The sequence below is a fragment of the Brachyistius frenatus genome, unplaced genomic scaffold, assembly GCF_029030835.1.
Source record: "Brachyistius frenatus isolate BFR_SWC_R1_liver_20210118 unplaced genomic scaffold, ASM2903083v1 Contig_109, whole genome shotgun sequence".
NCBI lineage: Eukaryota > Metazoa > Chordata > Actinopteri > Embiotocidae > Brachyistius > Brachyistius frenatus.
Genome location: NW_027210708.1, coordinates 318 through 13676, shown reverse-complemented (window position 1 = coordinate 13676; position 13359 = coordinate 318). Strand labels below are relative to the sequence as shown.

The following is a 13359-nucleotide window of genomic DNA, read 5'->3' as shown; positions in this document are numbered from 1 at the left end:
TTTCTAACAAGCTATTAATTGTTATACATTTAAATCAAATCATTAAATAAAGCTCGCTGGTTTTCACTTTTTCTAAGCGAGGAACCAGTTAGACGATTATCTGCCCTTATAAATGTCAATTTATCATTTAATTTAACTCTGTAAGGGCAGAGTTAAAATTCACTCGAGTGCTTTACTTCTATCTCATCATGCTGTTTTATTATTCTACTTCACTACTTTTAAGAGGGAAATATTGTACTTGCTTTCTACTGCAACACACTACAGCGGCATTAACTCACTTTGAAGACTTGAGTTTGCTTTTTGAGTTCCTGGTAAGTATCAGCCAGTGTTATCGCACGATGCTTAGAGTTTTGGGAAGCTGGAAATACGCAGTACCGGATCATTATGTCCAAACACAGTCTGAAATGTTGATTTTTTTTTTAATTATTATTTCATTCAGATCTTGAGTGGCAGCAGTGGGCTCTGGCCGTGACGTCAATCCGTGACGCAGGTCCGCCCTCCTTCACGAGCCAAGCCCACTGACAGAAATCACCACCGAGAACCAGAGCGAGCCCTCACGACCCGTGGAAATATGTAGTTAGCCCGCACGCTTCACTGTATTTCGACAACAGGGGTTGTTTTTTTTTTTTGGCGGAGCTGGTAAGTAAAGATTCTTTAACGTGAGCGCGGTGCGTCGGTGTCACCGCACCCGCTTTTGATTTCCCTGTTTTGGAAACGTTAGCACGGAAGCTAACATTAGCCTAGCCAAGATGACGGTGACGATGGCGGATGGTGCCCGTTAGCCTCCAGCTGCGACGGTGGCATCTGATAAATACCGTTGTGTTTTTAGTACACGGCCTGCTTGAGAACTGGATTTTTTTTTTCCCGATTACAATCACGTGGCTGAATCTAAAAAAAATAAGGCTGTAGGCTCACGACTGCATCTGTGTTGAGCTCATTTATCTCATGATTAAAAAAAAAAAAAAAGGTCGTGTTGGCAAATGGAAGGTGAAGCTGCTGAAGTGCGTTTCGTATTCGTCCAACGAATCCAACAGTGAAAGTAACTGCAGCGATGGTCAACCCGAATATACGAAACAGAAACAGACTTCATCCTTTAGCTTCAACTGTCGTAGGAGCTTTTTATTTATTTAATTAATTTTTTTACAGACGTTGTTACTTGAACATGTTTTTGCGATAATGACCTTTCTAACTTCTAGATATATTTGCAGCCGTAACACTTTTGCTCGAAGTCCGGTGAGAAACTGTTGACTGAATCCTTCTGTCATGCTAACCGCGATGCTAACACATCTGGACCTCTGTCTCCGTTAGAGCAGTTTCATGGGAAGCTACCATGGGTGGTCATGACGATGAAGATATGACATACGTTGTGAATAAACAAAAGCAAGATGAAGAGCTGAAGAACAAGCTCAACGACGGCAGCCACTGGTGCGACCAGGAGTCCACCGGCAACAATGCCAAGTGGGTCAAAGAAGGCCAGAACCGGAAAGTAGCCGGGAACCAACAGGACCAGGACCACAACTGCAATATCAACCAGAATGGGAACGAGGACGACTTCCCTCACCAGAACACCACTCAGGAAGAACAGCAAGGAAGCGAGGAGCAGACCAAATCTCCCAAAATAGCAATGACCCCTGGTCTCAGCCAGGAGGAGTCCAAGAACATCCTGAATGAGCCGCTACTCATCGACACTCTGGAGTCCGCAGAAGAGAAAGGTAAAGAGGGGGAAGAGGATGATAAAGAGAAGGAAAACAATTTGGAGGAGGATGAGGAGACATCAGGTGACACCAGGGGAGAAAAAGTGGCAGAAGAACAGAGTAACCTTGAGTCACAGAGAGAGGGCAACGTGGTGGGGAGAAATGCTTGCCTCCTCTTCTCCAACATGAACGGGACACCAAGCGATGAAGAGTCCAGCTGGCCTCCGCTGGTTCATGACAACACGGCCGACAACACGGCCGACAGCTCTCCAAATGGCAACAGAGGTAAATAGAAGTACCAGAAAAGGGCTGTAGTCTTCATTTATCCGTATCGGTAACGCTCGTAATAGACATCGACATAACATTGTGTACTGCACAGTTGAATGAATAGTACAAATGTAGTATTATATTAGACGACATTTTACTTTATACAATCTACAATAGAGATAAAGACCCTTTACAAATGCAGCAGCAGAGGCTTCCTGTTGTTTGAACGGTCTTTTTTGGTTTTAAGCTGCTAAAAGGGAAAGTTAATATATTTCTAAAAGATGCAACACAAGACATCTTTGATGACTTATTATTTAATATAGAATATCCATTGCTGACTATGGTAAATCATTATTCCATCTAGTTAATCTGATTGTCAGACCATATTACTTTTAATATTCAACTCTTTCATTGTTGTCAGCACTTCTCATAGGATATAGTTTTGTCCTTGTTTGTTCTTGGGTTTTCTTTTTCTGCCTGGTCAGCATGGAGCTTTTAAAATCTTTTTCAACCTGACATTGAACACTTCCCCTTCCTTCGCTCCCTGCCTCTCAGAGTCCTTCTGGGACTCCAGCGCTTTTGAGACGGACACCGACTTGCCTTCAGGATGGATGAGGGTGCGAGATACATCGGGCACGTACTACTGGCACATCCCCACCGGCACCACCCAGTGGGAGCCTCCTTCACCCCTGGGGAAAGTCGGCGACTCCATGATGTCCTCCACTATGTCCCTGGAGACGACACCCTGTGAGGAACCTGAGGTAAGTTCCAACAGACATTTTGCTTAATAGGAGACAATGACACTTAAATCTGCAGTTTATTGGAGATTTTGTTACATTTCTTTCAGGAGTCTTGGGCTCAACTTTCCAGCACAGATGAAGGTATTGGTGAGGGCGAACTGTGGAAGGTAAGTCACCATTTCACAGTCTAGCAGAAATAGTTTTTCAATGTCTTTTGAACATAGGTCAGGTTTTGGACAAGACGAGACAAATTGCAGTCTATAAAACATATTGAGACTTACTGTAACACCTTTTTCAATTTGTCCAATATTTTAGATGCCAATTGCATCACGATGCATGTTTGTTCTGTCTATTAATACTGACTGAGTGTTGACCTGTGCAGATTTTACATCCTCTTGTGGGATTTAAGCAAAGCAAAGTTTAAATTGCAGTTGTTTACTGTGTCGTCAGGAGGAGGGAGAGGTTGCATCTGATCAAAGTCTGAAGGAGTTTGAAGGAGCAACTCTACGCTATGCATCTATCAACCTAAAGTATGTTGTGTTCAAGTTTTCCCATCAGTTAGTATTTGGTATGCTGTCACATAATTTATTTATTTATTTTTTTTTCTGTTGCCTGTCCTTAACTATTTTGTTCTTCCATTATAGCTACAACTGCTCCCAGTCTGAGGAAGAAGAGAAGCTCGCTCCACTCTGCACAGATATAGAAACTAAGGTAAAGCACGTGTTTCAGTATGTTGACAGAAAATTAGGCCTTCAGATTGAATTTCAGGAATACTGTCATTGCTGTTGGTATCAGAAGTGTTGGATAGGTGTTGCACTGTCACTGAAAACTTCTCTCAAACATGTATTTTAGATTTAATGCAGAGTTTGCAAGTTTTGCTTCGAGTATTAGTATAGAATACCGTGCTGGCTCTTACTAATCAATCACCTAAAAAAGCAAAAACAGTTGAAACTTTTATTTCTGTGTTGTACAGAATTCACATTTCTGCAACTTAGACATATGGATAATTGTCCTGTATAGGTGATATGTTTATGTTTCTTGTATACATAACAAATAATGCCTTTTTTGTTGTTGCTGTTGTTGCATGTTTGTAAGCATTTTCTCAGCTGAGGAGTCACCAGCCCAGCTAAATGAATGCGAAATAGGGAAAAAGCGTCAGCATTACCATTAAACCACCCGAGTCCATTGTTTGGTACCTTTACCTGTGCGGTCCTGTTTGGTACTAATGAGCTGCACATCTGTGCTGCCAGTGTTTTGCAGTGCGTTCCCTGGGCTGGGTAGAGATGTCTGAGGAGGACATGGCTCCTGGCAAGAGCAGTGTTGCTGTCAACAACTGCATCAGGCAGCTCTCCTATCACAAACACAACCTTCACGACACTGCTGGGATCTGGGGAGAGGTGAGGGGATTTTACCAACACACACACTTTCATGGCTATTTATGTAATGTCTACTTTAGTGGAGATGCATGTTGCATTTGCTGGTCAGTGCAAAACACCACGGACATATTTTGGTTGAAAGGGATTGATTGTGTTACCTCAACCATCATATGATATGCATGCATATTTTAAGGTCTTTTTAAGCAGTTCAAAGTTTCCCTGTCTAAATTCATTTTGGGAATTTTACCAAAATATCTCGGTACCTCAAGTAAAGGTTGAATTGTGTACAAATGCGTGCATGGAGATCTTAACTTTTTACCAGCCCACAAATTAGTCTGATTGGTGAAATGTTTTTAAAGCAGGCTGTTCATATTAAAAGTGTGTTTGTCCGACAGGGTAAAGACATGCTAATGGTCCTGGAGAATGACACGATGAACTTGATCGACCCACTGGGTCAGACTCTGCTTCATGCTCAGCCCATTGGCAGCATCCGTGTTTGGGGCGTTGGCAGAGACAACGGCAGGTCAGTGTCCACAGTACAAGGACAAAAAGAAAGATGGCCTTTTATTCATCTGCCCTCCTAAATTTGCTTAACACAAAGCATGCTGTTAAAAACTCTTTGCTTTTTTTTTTTATTGGTCTGTTATACTTCATGTATGAATGTACTTTTTTAAAATTTTTTTAAAAAAAATCCGCTAAACTACGATCTTGGAAGTTTTTATATTTAATTTGACATGGAGGACATTTTTTTAATATTTAAATCACATTTTAGATTGATGTGAAAATAATGTGGAGCCTCCTTCAGTCATGACTCATTCATGATTCAGCCTCAGTATTCCTTAAGAAGTCTTTCTTCACTCAGGCTGTTGTCTTTTTTTTGCAATCTGCTGCCCTCTGCTGGATTGTCGATAACACTGCAGACCCCGATTACAGCTGATGGAAACTGTTTCTGCCTTCTGTCTGTCTGACGTCTAACAATTGTGTCTTATCTTTCATGCTGCATTTTCCATCATAAACAGGGAAAGGTATACATTAATGATTACTATCTGTAAAAGTTGTATAGTTATAAGTTGTTTTGTGTTTGCAGTAGTGTGTGTGTGTGTGTGTGTGTGATTTATGTGCACATTAGTGTGTATTTGTTCAACCTGGCTCACACTGTATAATTGACTCAATGTGAATGTGACCTTTCCCCTCTGATTTCACCTGTAGGGATTTTGCCTACGTGGCTCGAGACAACCTGACCCAGGTTCTGAAGTGTCACGTTTTCCGCTGTGACTCACCTGCCAAGAACATCGCCACCAGTTTACATGAGATGTGTTCCAAGGTCAGCCCTTTTCAGGTTTTATTTTCTTTCATAATTCAAAAATTATGAAATCAGTGCAATGTCTTAGTCCACATTCAACTATGGATTTTTTTTTATTTTTTATTTTTTTTATCTGAAATTCACACATTCTTCTCACCTAATTGAACTTTAGATAATGATGGAGAGAAAGGCAACCAGGCCGGGGGTGAGCAGACTCCACTCTGACCCAGGTAAACCGGTGGTCATCCCTATTGAAGGTAAAGTCAACTACCTTTAGACACTTTGAACACCGTCATAATTAAAAGTGTGGAAACCAATCATGTACGTTTTCTCCTTCTTTTACAGAGTTTCCTGTTCCGAAAAATGAACTCTTCCAGCGTTTCCAGGTTTATTATCTTGGCTGCGAGACGGTGGCTCGACCAGTCGGTAAGAAAACACCTTCAGATATGGAATTGTTTATTTAGATAGTCGTGATGTTTGTGCTTCAAACTGTTGATGCTGATTATGCTGGTGCTGATTACGTCGACAGTGTAATGCAGTAACTCTATAGTGAATGTATCATGTGATCTGTGCATGTTTGACAGGTATGGAAATAATCAATGACACCCTAGAGGCAGCAGTCAAAGGCAAAGATAAAAAGGAATGGACTCCAGTCTCTGTGAATGTGGCACCAGCCACCCTCACCATACTCTCCAAACAGGTAACGGAAAACAAACTCCACATGACGGTACGGTGAGCTGAAATCAGGGAATACATTTGATGCCAGCAGTATGTTTGAGTGTAAAACTTGCATGCGCTACTTTCACCATTGACTGTTCACGTCACCCACCTTTGACCGCATCGATGAAACACTGGAAACGTGTCAACTCGTTATTGTGCTGCGATCTAGTTTGAAATTAGCATAGCATGCTACTTTTCAGTATCTGAACACTGAGGTTTTACTTCTCAAAGTACACGTGTCACAAAAAAAAAAACCCGGAGGATTTCTTTCATCCATTTATTGTCGCACATCATTGGCTCAGTTTTATGAACATACGTCGCACTCGCGTCAGAATATTGCAAACATGGAAGAAAAATCGGAACCCACACTCGATGATTCTACTTTTTATTTATTTTTTTGCTGTTCATATTTGTCCCTGCAGGACGATGAGGTGCTGTCAGAGTGCAGGGTGCGTTTCCTGTCCTTCATGGGTGTAGGGAAAGACGTGCACTCTTTCGCGTTCATCATGGCGGAGGGTCCCCGAGACTTCACCTGTCACATGTTTTGGTGCGAACCCAATGCTGCCAGTCTGAGTGAGGCTGTGCAGGCCGCCTGCATGGTGAGTACAGAGCAGCGACGTGTGATGGAGGAAGGACGCACCCGAGAAATGTGCTTTTTGTTTGTGTCCCTTTCCCCCAAAGTGAAAAGCTAATTTGGCTCAAATGCTGTTTACGTGCAGAATGTTGAGTCTCGTGTATGTTTTCTACTCATAGCTCCGCTACCAGAAATGTTTGGATGCGCGTCCGCCCAGCCTCGCCTCCTGCCTGCCGACTCCTCCTGCTGACTCGGTGGCTCGACGGGTCAAGAAGGGGGTGCAGAGTCTGCTGGGCAGCTTTAAGAGCTACAGGTCAGGCTCTCAGTCCCCTTGAGTTGGAGCGAAGATGATCCACAGTCCATTAAACACAAGGTCCATCACAAACAGCCCCTTCTCAACCCCCCCGTCACCCGCCCCGCCCCCCTTCCCTTCCCGTTCTTCTTTTAGCCACACTTTTCGCCTTACGACCGTGTCACTCTGTCCAGTCCCCTGATCTAGTGTGCGGAGTAGTTTGTGGGGAAAATGTGTCTGAAACGATTGCATTTATTTCCTTTTATGGCTTCTACTTTCTATAAGAATTTTAAACTCTCATCTCCAAACGGACGGAGTCCTGGCATCAAATGGTTTCTTTGCTGGGATCCCTTCTGTGAGTCTTTACTATTTTTGTGTTTTAACAGAAACAATGCTATGAATGTTGGATATGGATGTAATATATTTTACATGCAGATGCTAGAATTTGCTTGAAAAAGAGGTTGATAGACTCCCTCACAGAAATGCACTCATCCCCTCGTCCTCCTCGGTGCAATTCTCATCTCCTAACACGCCTCCTTTTCTACTATCTCAAGAACGTACTGTAACGCAGTCGTCATCATCGGTGTCTAAGATCCCGAGCCTGACTCATCTCGGCACCTCTCTCCACCACTTTAGGTTGTCATACAAGCGCTGCAGGCGTCTCAGTAATGCGCCACGTCGTCGTGTCCCTGACTCTCCCAGACAATGTATTTTAGTCTTCCAAAGAGCTGTATGGTCATCTGTCACATAGTGAGCAACCACGGATTTGAGCGTAGCGTGTTTCTCATTCATTCTGCATGAACATTTGCAAGTTCAGTGCTAGTGTGCAATAATCAGATGTTCCACTGCGGTGTGGTGATAAGATGACTGCCATGTGATTATTTGTCCACTTTGGTGAGAGAGTCGGAGTGCGTGGGTCGGGTGTGAGGCTAACGGAACAACAGAGCCATGTTGAAAAATCATTATCTCGTAATAGTAATAAAAAAAAACCACACAAAAAAACAACAACCACAAACTCTGGGTTTTCTCACCGCTGTTTACCGCCACCAACTACTGAATAGTACTGTAGAAACTCACCACAAGCTGCATGTTTCGATAGCTTAGGGTTATTGCCGCTTGCAGCAGTATAGTGCTTAAAAGCCATCAATGTATCCTGTAAATTCTTTCTCTGTGTTTCTGTGTGGTAAGAGGAGGCTGCAGGTGACGTGTTGTTTCGTGTTACATAGGCATGTCACTGTACTTGGTGTCAGTGTTTATCATAAGCTAGCAGTAGAGAGTTAGACTTCCTGTCAGTTCCTTCAGACTGAAAACACGAGAGCAGGTTCACGTCTGCATTTACAGTCTGTGTAAATGGGAAACCCAGAGATGATGTCTCCAGTGGTTTACATTTTTATTTTTTTTCCTCGGCCACATTTTGATGTGTTTTGAGCCCTGGCTGCTCCACCTAATGTATTTTTTATTCTTTCCACGCACTATAATGTACACAGTTAAGACGATTTTCACATTAGCTCGTTAGATCTAGTTTTTATAAAGAACTCACTAATTAGCCAAGTTGTATTTTATCTTTATGTCTGTCAGTGATCAATACTGTATGTAGCACAATAGTAATAGTCATCTCTAATGTTAAAGATGCAGTTTGTAAGATGTTTTAGTTATTTGTCACTCGTTTGGCCACATTGTCTGAGACCTTTGTAGCTTTTTACGAAACACCCTCAGACTTACTAACCTCACTAAAAGCAGAAATCCTAATCTGTTATATACATCCAATGTATCACTCAAGTATATGACAACAAATTATTATGTGAAAAAAAAAATCGTGTATAAAAATGTTTCAATAAATAATGATAAACTATATTTGCTAAAACATTGAATTCTAAACATGACGCGTAACAAAGATAACGTTGTTTTTAAATAGTTTGAATCATCTCATCAGCTGTCAGCAATTAATTACTAACAATTTAAGCACTAGTTTTCTCTTTTCTCTCCCAAGTCCTAAAACTGAAGAATTTGAATTGAGAAACCAAGTGCCAAAAGAAATGTGGAACTTGTAACACTTATAACCACAAAATATATAACCCATATTTGAGACATAACAAAGACTAAAACCCTCTTGGTAAGTTTCTGTGTATGAAACGCTGGAAGGCTTTCAATTTGAAGCGAGAGCTTTTAATTTGAAGCAGATGCAGGAAGTGGAGGCACTGGGTTGACCAACACCGGTCACTTGAATTCTTTCAGCAGACCAAGTTGCACTAAATCAGTTCCAGACATTCGTTTGTGCGGGCGTCCACGCTGTCGCGATCCATTTGCGTTCAGACGAGTGCGATTCTGAGACGGATCTTCAAATATCCGGCCGTCACGGCTGCTGTGAAAGCAAAGCTCCGTCGTGGACGCATTCGTTGGAAGTCGTGGCACTAAAACTCTTACCAACTGCTTCTTTACTTGTGTAAGATATAACACTAATGGAAATTAGATGACGTTGACTCATATTACTGCCTTGTCACTCATGTGTCACTTGGAATTATTGTGCTTTTTCTCCTTCAAAGATTGCTGTGTCCAGTCAGTGGCAACACTAAAGCCAGATCAGTTAAAGAACATTAGCAGATTAATTTATTTCTGTTCGTGTAAATTAGGTGTATAAAACGTCTGTATATAAAAGTCACTGCACAATAAATGTGAACATATCATAACTGTTTATCTTGTAATCTTTTAATACCTTGCTTTGTCTTTGGTTCCGGAGGGATTGGTTTCCAAAAGGCAGCCTAAAAAAAATTAAAAAAAAAATTCTCCTTTGGTTTCTGGTTTTAAATTTTTTGCTTTTCTATGAAAAATGTAAAAGAAGCTACACGCAGCCCCTGTGAATATATATATATATATATATATAATCAAGCTGCTGACACTGGTGTGATCATACGTGTTGACAGACTGGCCAGTGCATCAACAAAGGATGCAAACCTCCTTTCCCCTCCCTCCCCTCCTCCCCGTGTCACCCGTTTAGTCCATATCCCCACTGCTGCCCCCTCCTGGTGAGTTCAAAAGGCTGCGAAGGGCTGGTTATTGTTTCCCTGAGAAATGGCTTTCGAGATGAAAGGTGCACATCAAGTGGAAGCCACAGCAGCCGCAGACTGATAATAATAAGCTCCGCCACCTCCAGACCGATATGCGAGCGGCCCCTGCCAGCGCGGTCCGGAGACTTGTCGGGCCAGATCAAGGGCCCGGCTGTAATCGCTTCCTTTTGAAGGGGCAAGAATGGCGACGGTAATCGGTGACTGATTGACTCCAGTTTGTACAGATCAAACAAATCAAAGTCTGCACAGCAATCCTCCGTCCTGCTGCATCAGGTGTTCCAACATTTCCGCGGCGTGTTCGTGTTGCGTTTATCGTGTCTTGACAGATTATAGCTCGTATTTGCACCCCGTTACCGGTTTATCAGATAGACTGAGCTAAAACTAATGCAGACACCTCCTGTTTAAACTGATATGTACCCGATTTAACTGATCTTTTCAGACAAGTTCTTTATACCATCAGACATGAAATATGATTTCCATATCCAGAGGTTTGAGGGGTAATTCACAGGTGTGTATCCTGTGCTTATTTTTGTCCACTCGTACAACTCGTAGTCCTTTATTTTATTTTTTACTGTTTTCTGTATCTGATGTCATTTTGTTGTTTCAAAGATGACTCCGAAGTCCTGTTTGTGTTTTTACCGATGCCACCGGTGTCTCTTTCAATAGTAGGTCTGTGGATTTTTTTTGTCCACCATTTTGATTTGGATTAAAATACCTCTTAAGTTGATGGACTGTGTAACTATTTGGTGCAGTTCTCCATGATGCTCAGAGGATGAGTCCTGTCCTCGCTGATGCCCGGACTTTTTATCCAAGTCACAACTTTCACCCGTTCAGTAAAATGTCTCAACAGTCACGTTGGTTTTAATTTGAAAGTCTGTTTTAATCTTCCTGTAGCGCCACCATGAGGTTGATATTTGTGTGTTGTTGTTTTTTTTAGGACATTCACAGCCCTCTCAGGATAAATGATATTGAGCTGCTGTTCAGTGCCAATTAACAAATCCAAATATTCTAACAGCTGAAATCAGTTTGCTGTTTGTTTACAACACTTCTGTGTGTTGATTTCTACAACGACGGTGTGCATATATAAAGCATATAGTCTGCATTGTATGAATTATGGAAAGGGGACACATTCAGCTTGAGTCGTGTTTGAATCTCAGCAGCACAATCCGTTATTCCACTGATGGTTTGTGCTTTTGTGTTCAGTTTGCAATTGTTTTTGATGGCGGGTCGTCGTTCACGGCGTTGCTGATTTGTTTGTAATGTTTTGTCCACCTTGTTCACATCAGTGAGTATATTTACAACCCTGACGATGGTAGGATTTATTCTTGTGTTATACTGGATTAGTGTGTGCGCCTGTAACCTGCAGCCGAGTGTGATGTAAAGCTGTCTTTGAGGGTGTATTAGTTGTTTATAGCCTTGTGTAGCTCAGATTAGGAATGTGTGCTGGTGGCATGTTTACATCCGCTGCTGCCCTAGATCCTTTTGTTGTGTCTGTATTCTGCTGCATGTTATTGTGCTGCCGCGTGCGTCCACGTATCTCTGCAGCCACATTTATGCACCCAGCATTTGCCGGATGTCAATCACAATTTACCCTGGCCGACTCACGGAGAAGCTAATCACAATTATAATTATTCCTACAGCCTAATTATGCATATGGCATTTGTTTAATGGAGATTTATTTTGAGTAATGAATGTGTAGTCTTGTGGAACATTGCTTTTCCTCTCGGTGTGGAAGAGATGACTGGTGTCTCCTCTGCTGGGTTCTTCAATCTAATCACTAATCTCAGGCCAGATAAAAGGAGACGGTGCAAGCTTCGTCTTCCACCTGGTATCAAAGTCTGAGGGAGATGATGGAAATCCCCGCAGGGCACAGCCTCCCCAACTGATTCATATTGCTAGAATACAGCTCTGTACAAAGATTCTCATGTCCTTTGTGGCCTTTTATTTATTATTATTTTTTTTTAGCAGTGCTTACCCATTGTGATTTCTGATGCTTTTTTTTTTGCCCATCCTTCTGGACTCTGCAGAGATCTGTGCTTTTTGGTATTCAGGGATGACACCGCTGAGTTTCAGTCAGAGCCACAGAAAATCAAACACGGCCACGGGAGATGAGCGAAGCCACATAGTTTCATCAGTTACAAAGAAAAAAGGAGAGGACAATACTTTTATGCGAACACTGCAGGCGCTGCTATAACAAAACAGCTACTGCGTCTACCTAAAATAAATTATTCATTAAAAAACATGGGCGAGATGGAGAGAAAATGACAGACAATGCAGGTGCAAGACACAAACGGTGGTACAGTCCCTGTTCATGCCCTGAGCCATTCGTTTGGGGATTAAGCGGTCGAATCTCAAAATGCTCAGTAATTCATTCTCTCCCAAATGACACAGTGATTGCTTTGCCGGTGGGAGCAGCCGGCAGCCCACTGGTGTCTGGATAATCGTTTCTCCAGTGGTCCTCCAGCGATTCCAGCAGCTCAGCGGTCGCTCAGTAACAGTTCAGTTCACACCAATCTGACAGGAACCAAGGCTTTCACTGGCTCTGCAGCATGCAGCAGGTGATGCATGACGATGTTAACACAGACAACCTAAACTACAAGGTAGGCCTCAAAAAACATTTAGTAGTTTAGCAAACACCCACAAAGCAGGGGACGTCTGTTATTGGTGAAAATAAAAAAATAGAAAGTATGTTGCTCCTTTTCTGGAGCAAAATCACAACACAACATGGTTGAAATGATCCGAAACACGTCATCAAATGATCTCAAACTGATACTCTACCTTTCCTACAAACATGCAGAGCAAGACGGCAGCACAGACACTTCAGCATGACTTTAAAGTTACAACAATTAAACATAAAATGTAAAAAAAAAAAAAAAAAAAAGGCAATGAAACAAAACTAAAAGTCTGTTGCAGAGACTCGGTCTGCGGTGGCTAAAGATGCCAGACGCTGAGGATCTCGGGGATCTGCTCGTCATAAAAAACATTAACATGATACTGAGATGTTGTTATGTAAGACAGAAATCATTTTAGTTGCTTTACTGAGTAGTTTAATCTGCAACAATATCATATTTTATCAGATCATATGTTTGGAGAACTGCAGCTGCAGTATTTGTAGAGGAGTAAAAAGTAAAAACAAATGCCTCTAAGAGGTAGTTGAGGTCAAATGTAAAGTTCCTTTAAAAATGCAGAGACTTGAATATAAAGTACAAATGCTTCAACACGGTACTTCAATACAATCAAATAGTTTTGAGCGACATTTCGACCACTCGTAGGTTCCAGTTTATTTCATCGGCGTCTACCCTGATATGAAATGCCACAATCTGGACAA

General features: G+C 42.0%; 1 protein-coding gene across 3 annotated transcripts in view; it reads left to right on the top strand.

Moving 5' to 3' along the window:
* Positions 1-9653, top strand: part of apbb1 (amyloid beta (A4) precursor protein-binding, family B, member 1 (Fe65)) — a 146785-nt gene extending 137132 nt beyond the window's left edge. The window contains exons 2-15 of one of the 3 annotated variants that reach the window (XM_069712338.1): positions 625-639; positions 1309-1979; positions 2517-2722; positions 2809-2868; positions 3152-3231; positions 3346-3412; positions 3952-4098; positions 4473-4606; positions 5287-5401; positions 5553-5637; positions 5726-5806; positions 5965-6080; positions 6523-6699; positions 6854-9653. In XM_069712338.1, coding sequence (XP_069568439.1) covers positions 1331-1979; positions 2517-2722; positions 2809-2868; positions 3152-3231; positions 3346-3412; positions 3952-4098; positions 4473-4606; positions 5287-5401; positions 5553-5637; positions 5726-5806; positions 5965-6080; positions 6523-6699; positions 6854-7009 — 2073 coding nt within the window. In that variant the 5' untranslated portion in view covers positions 625-639; positions 1309-1330 and the 3' untranslated portion in view covers positions 7010-9653. Of the gene's footprint in view, positions 1-494; positions 640-1308; positions 1980-2516; positions 2723-2808; positions 2869-3151; positions 3232-3345; positions 3413-3951; positions 4099-4472; positions 4607-5286; positions 5402-5552; positions 5638-5725; positions 5807-5964; positions 6081-6522; positions 6700-6853 lie in introns of those variants that run through there. The other 2 variants (XM_069712339.1, XM_069712337.1) reach the window with 2 other exon arrangements.
* The last annotated feature ends 3706 nt before the right edge of the window (positions 9654-13359 follow it).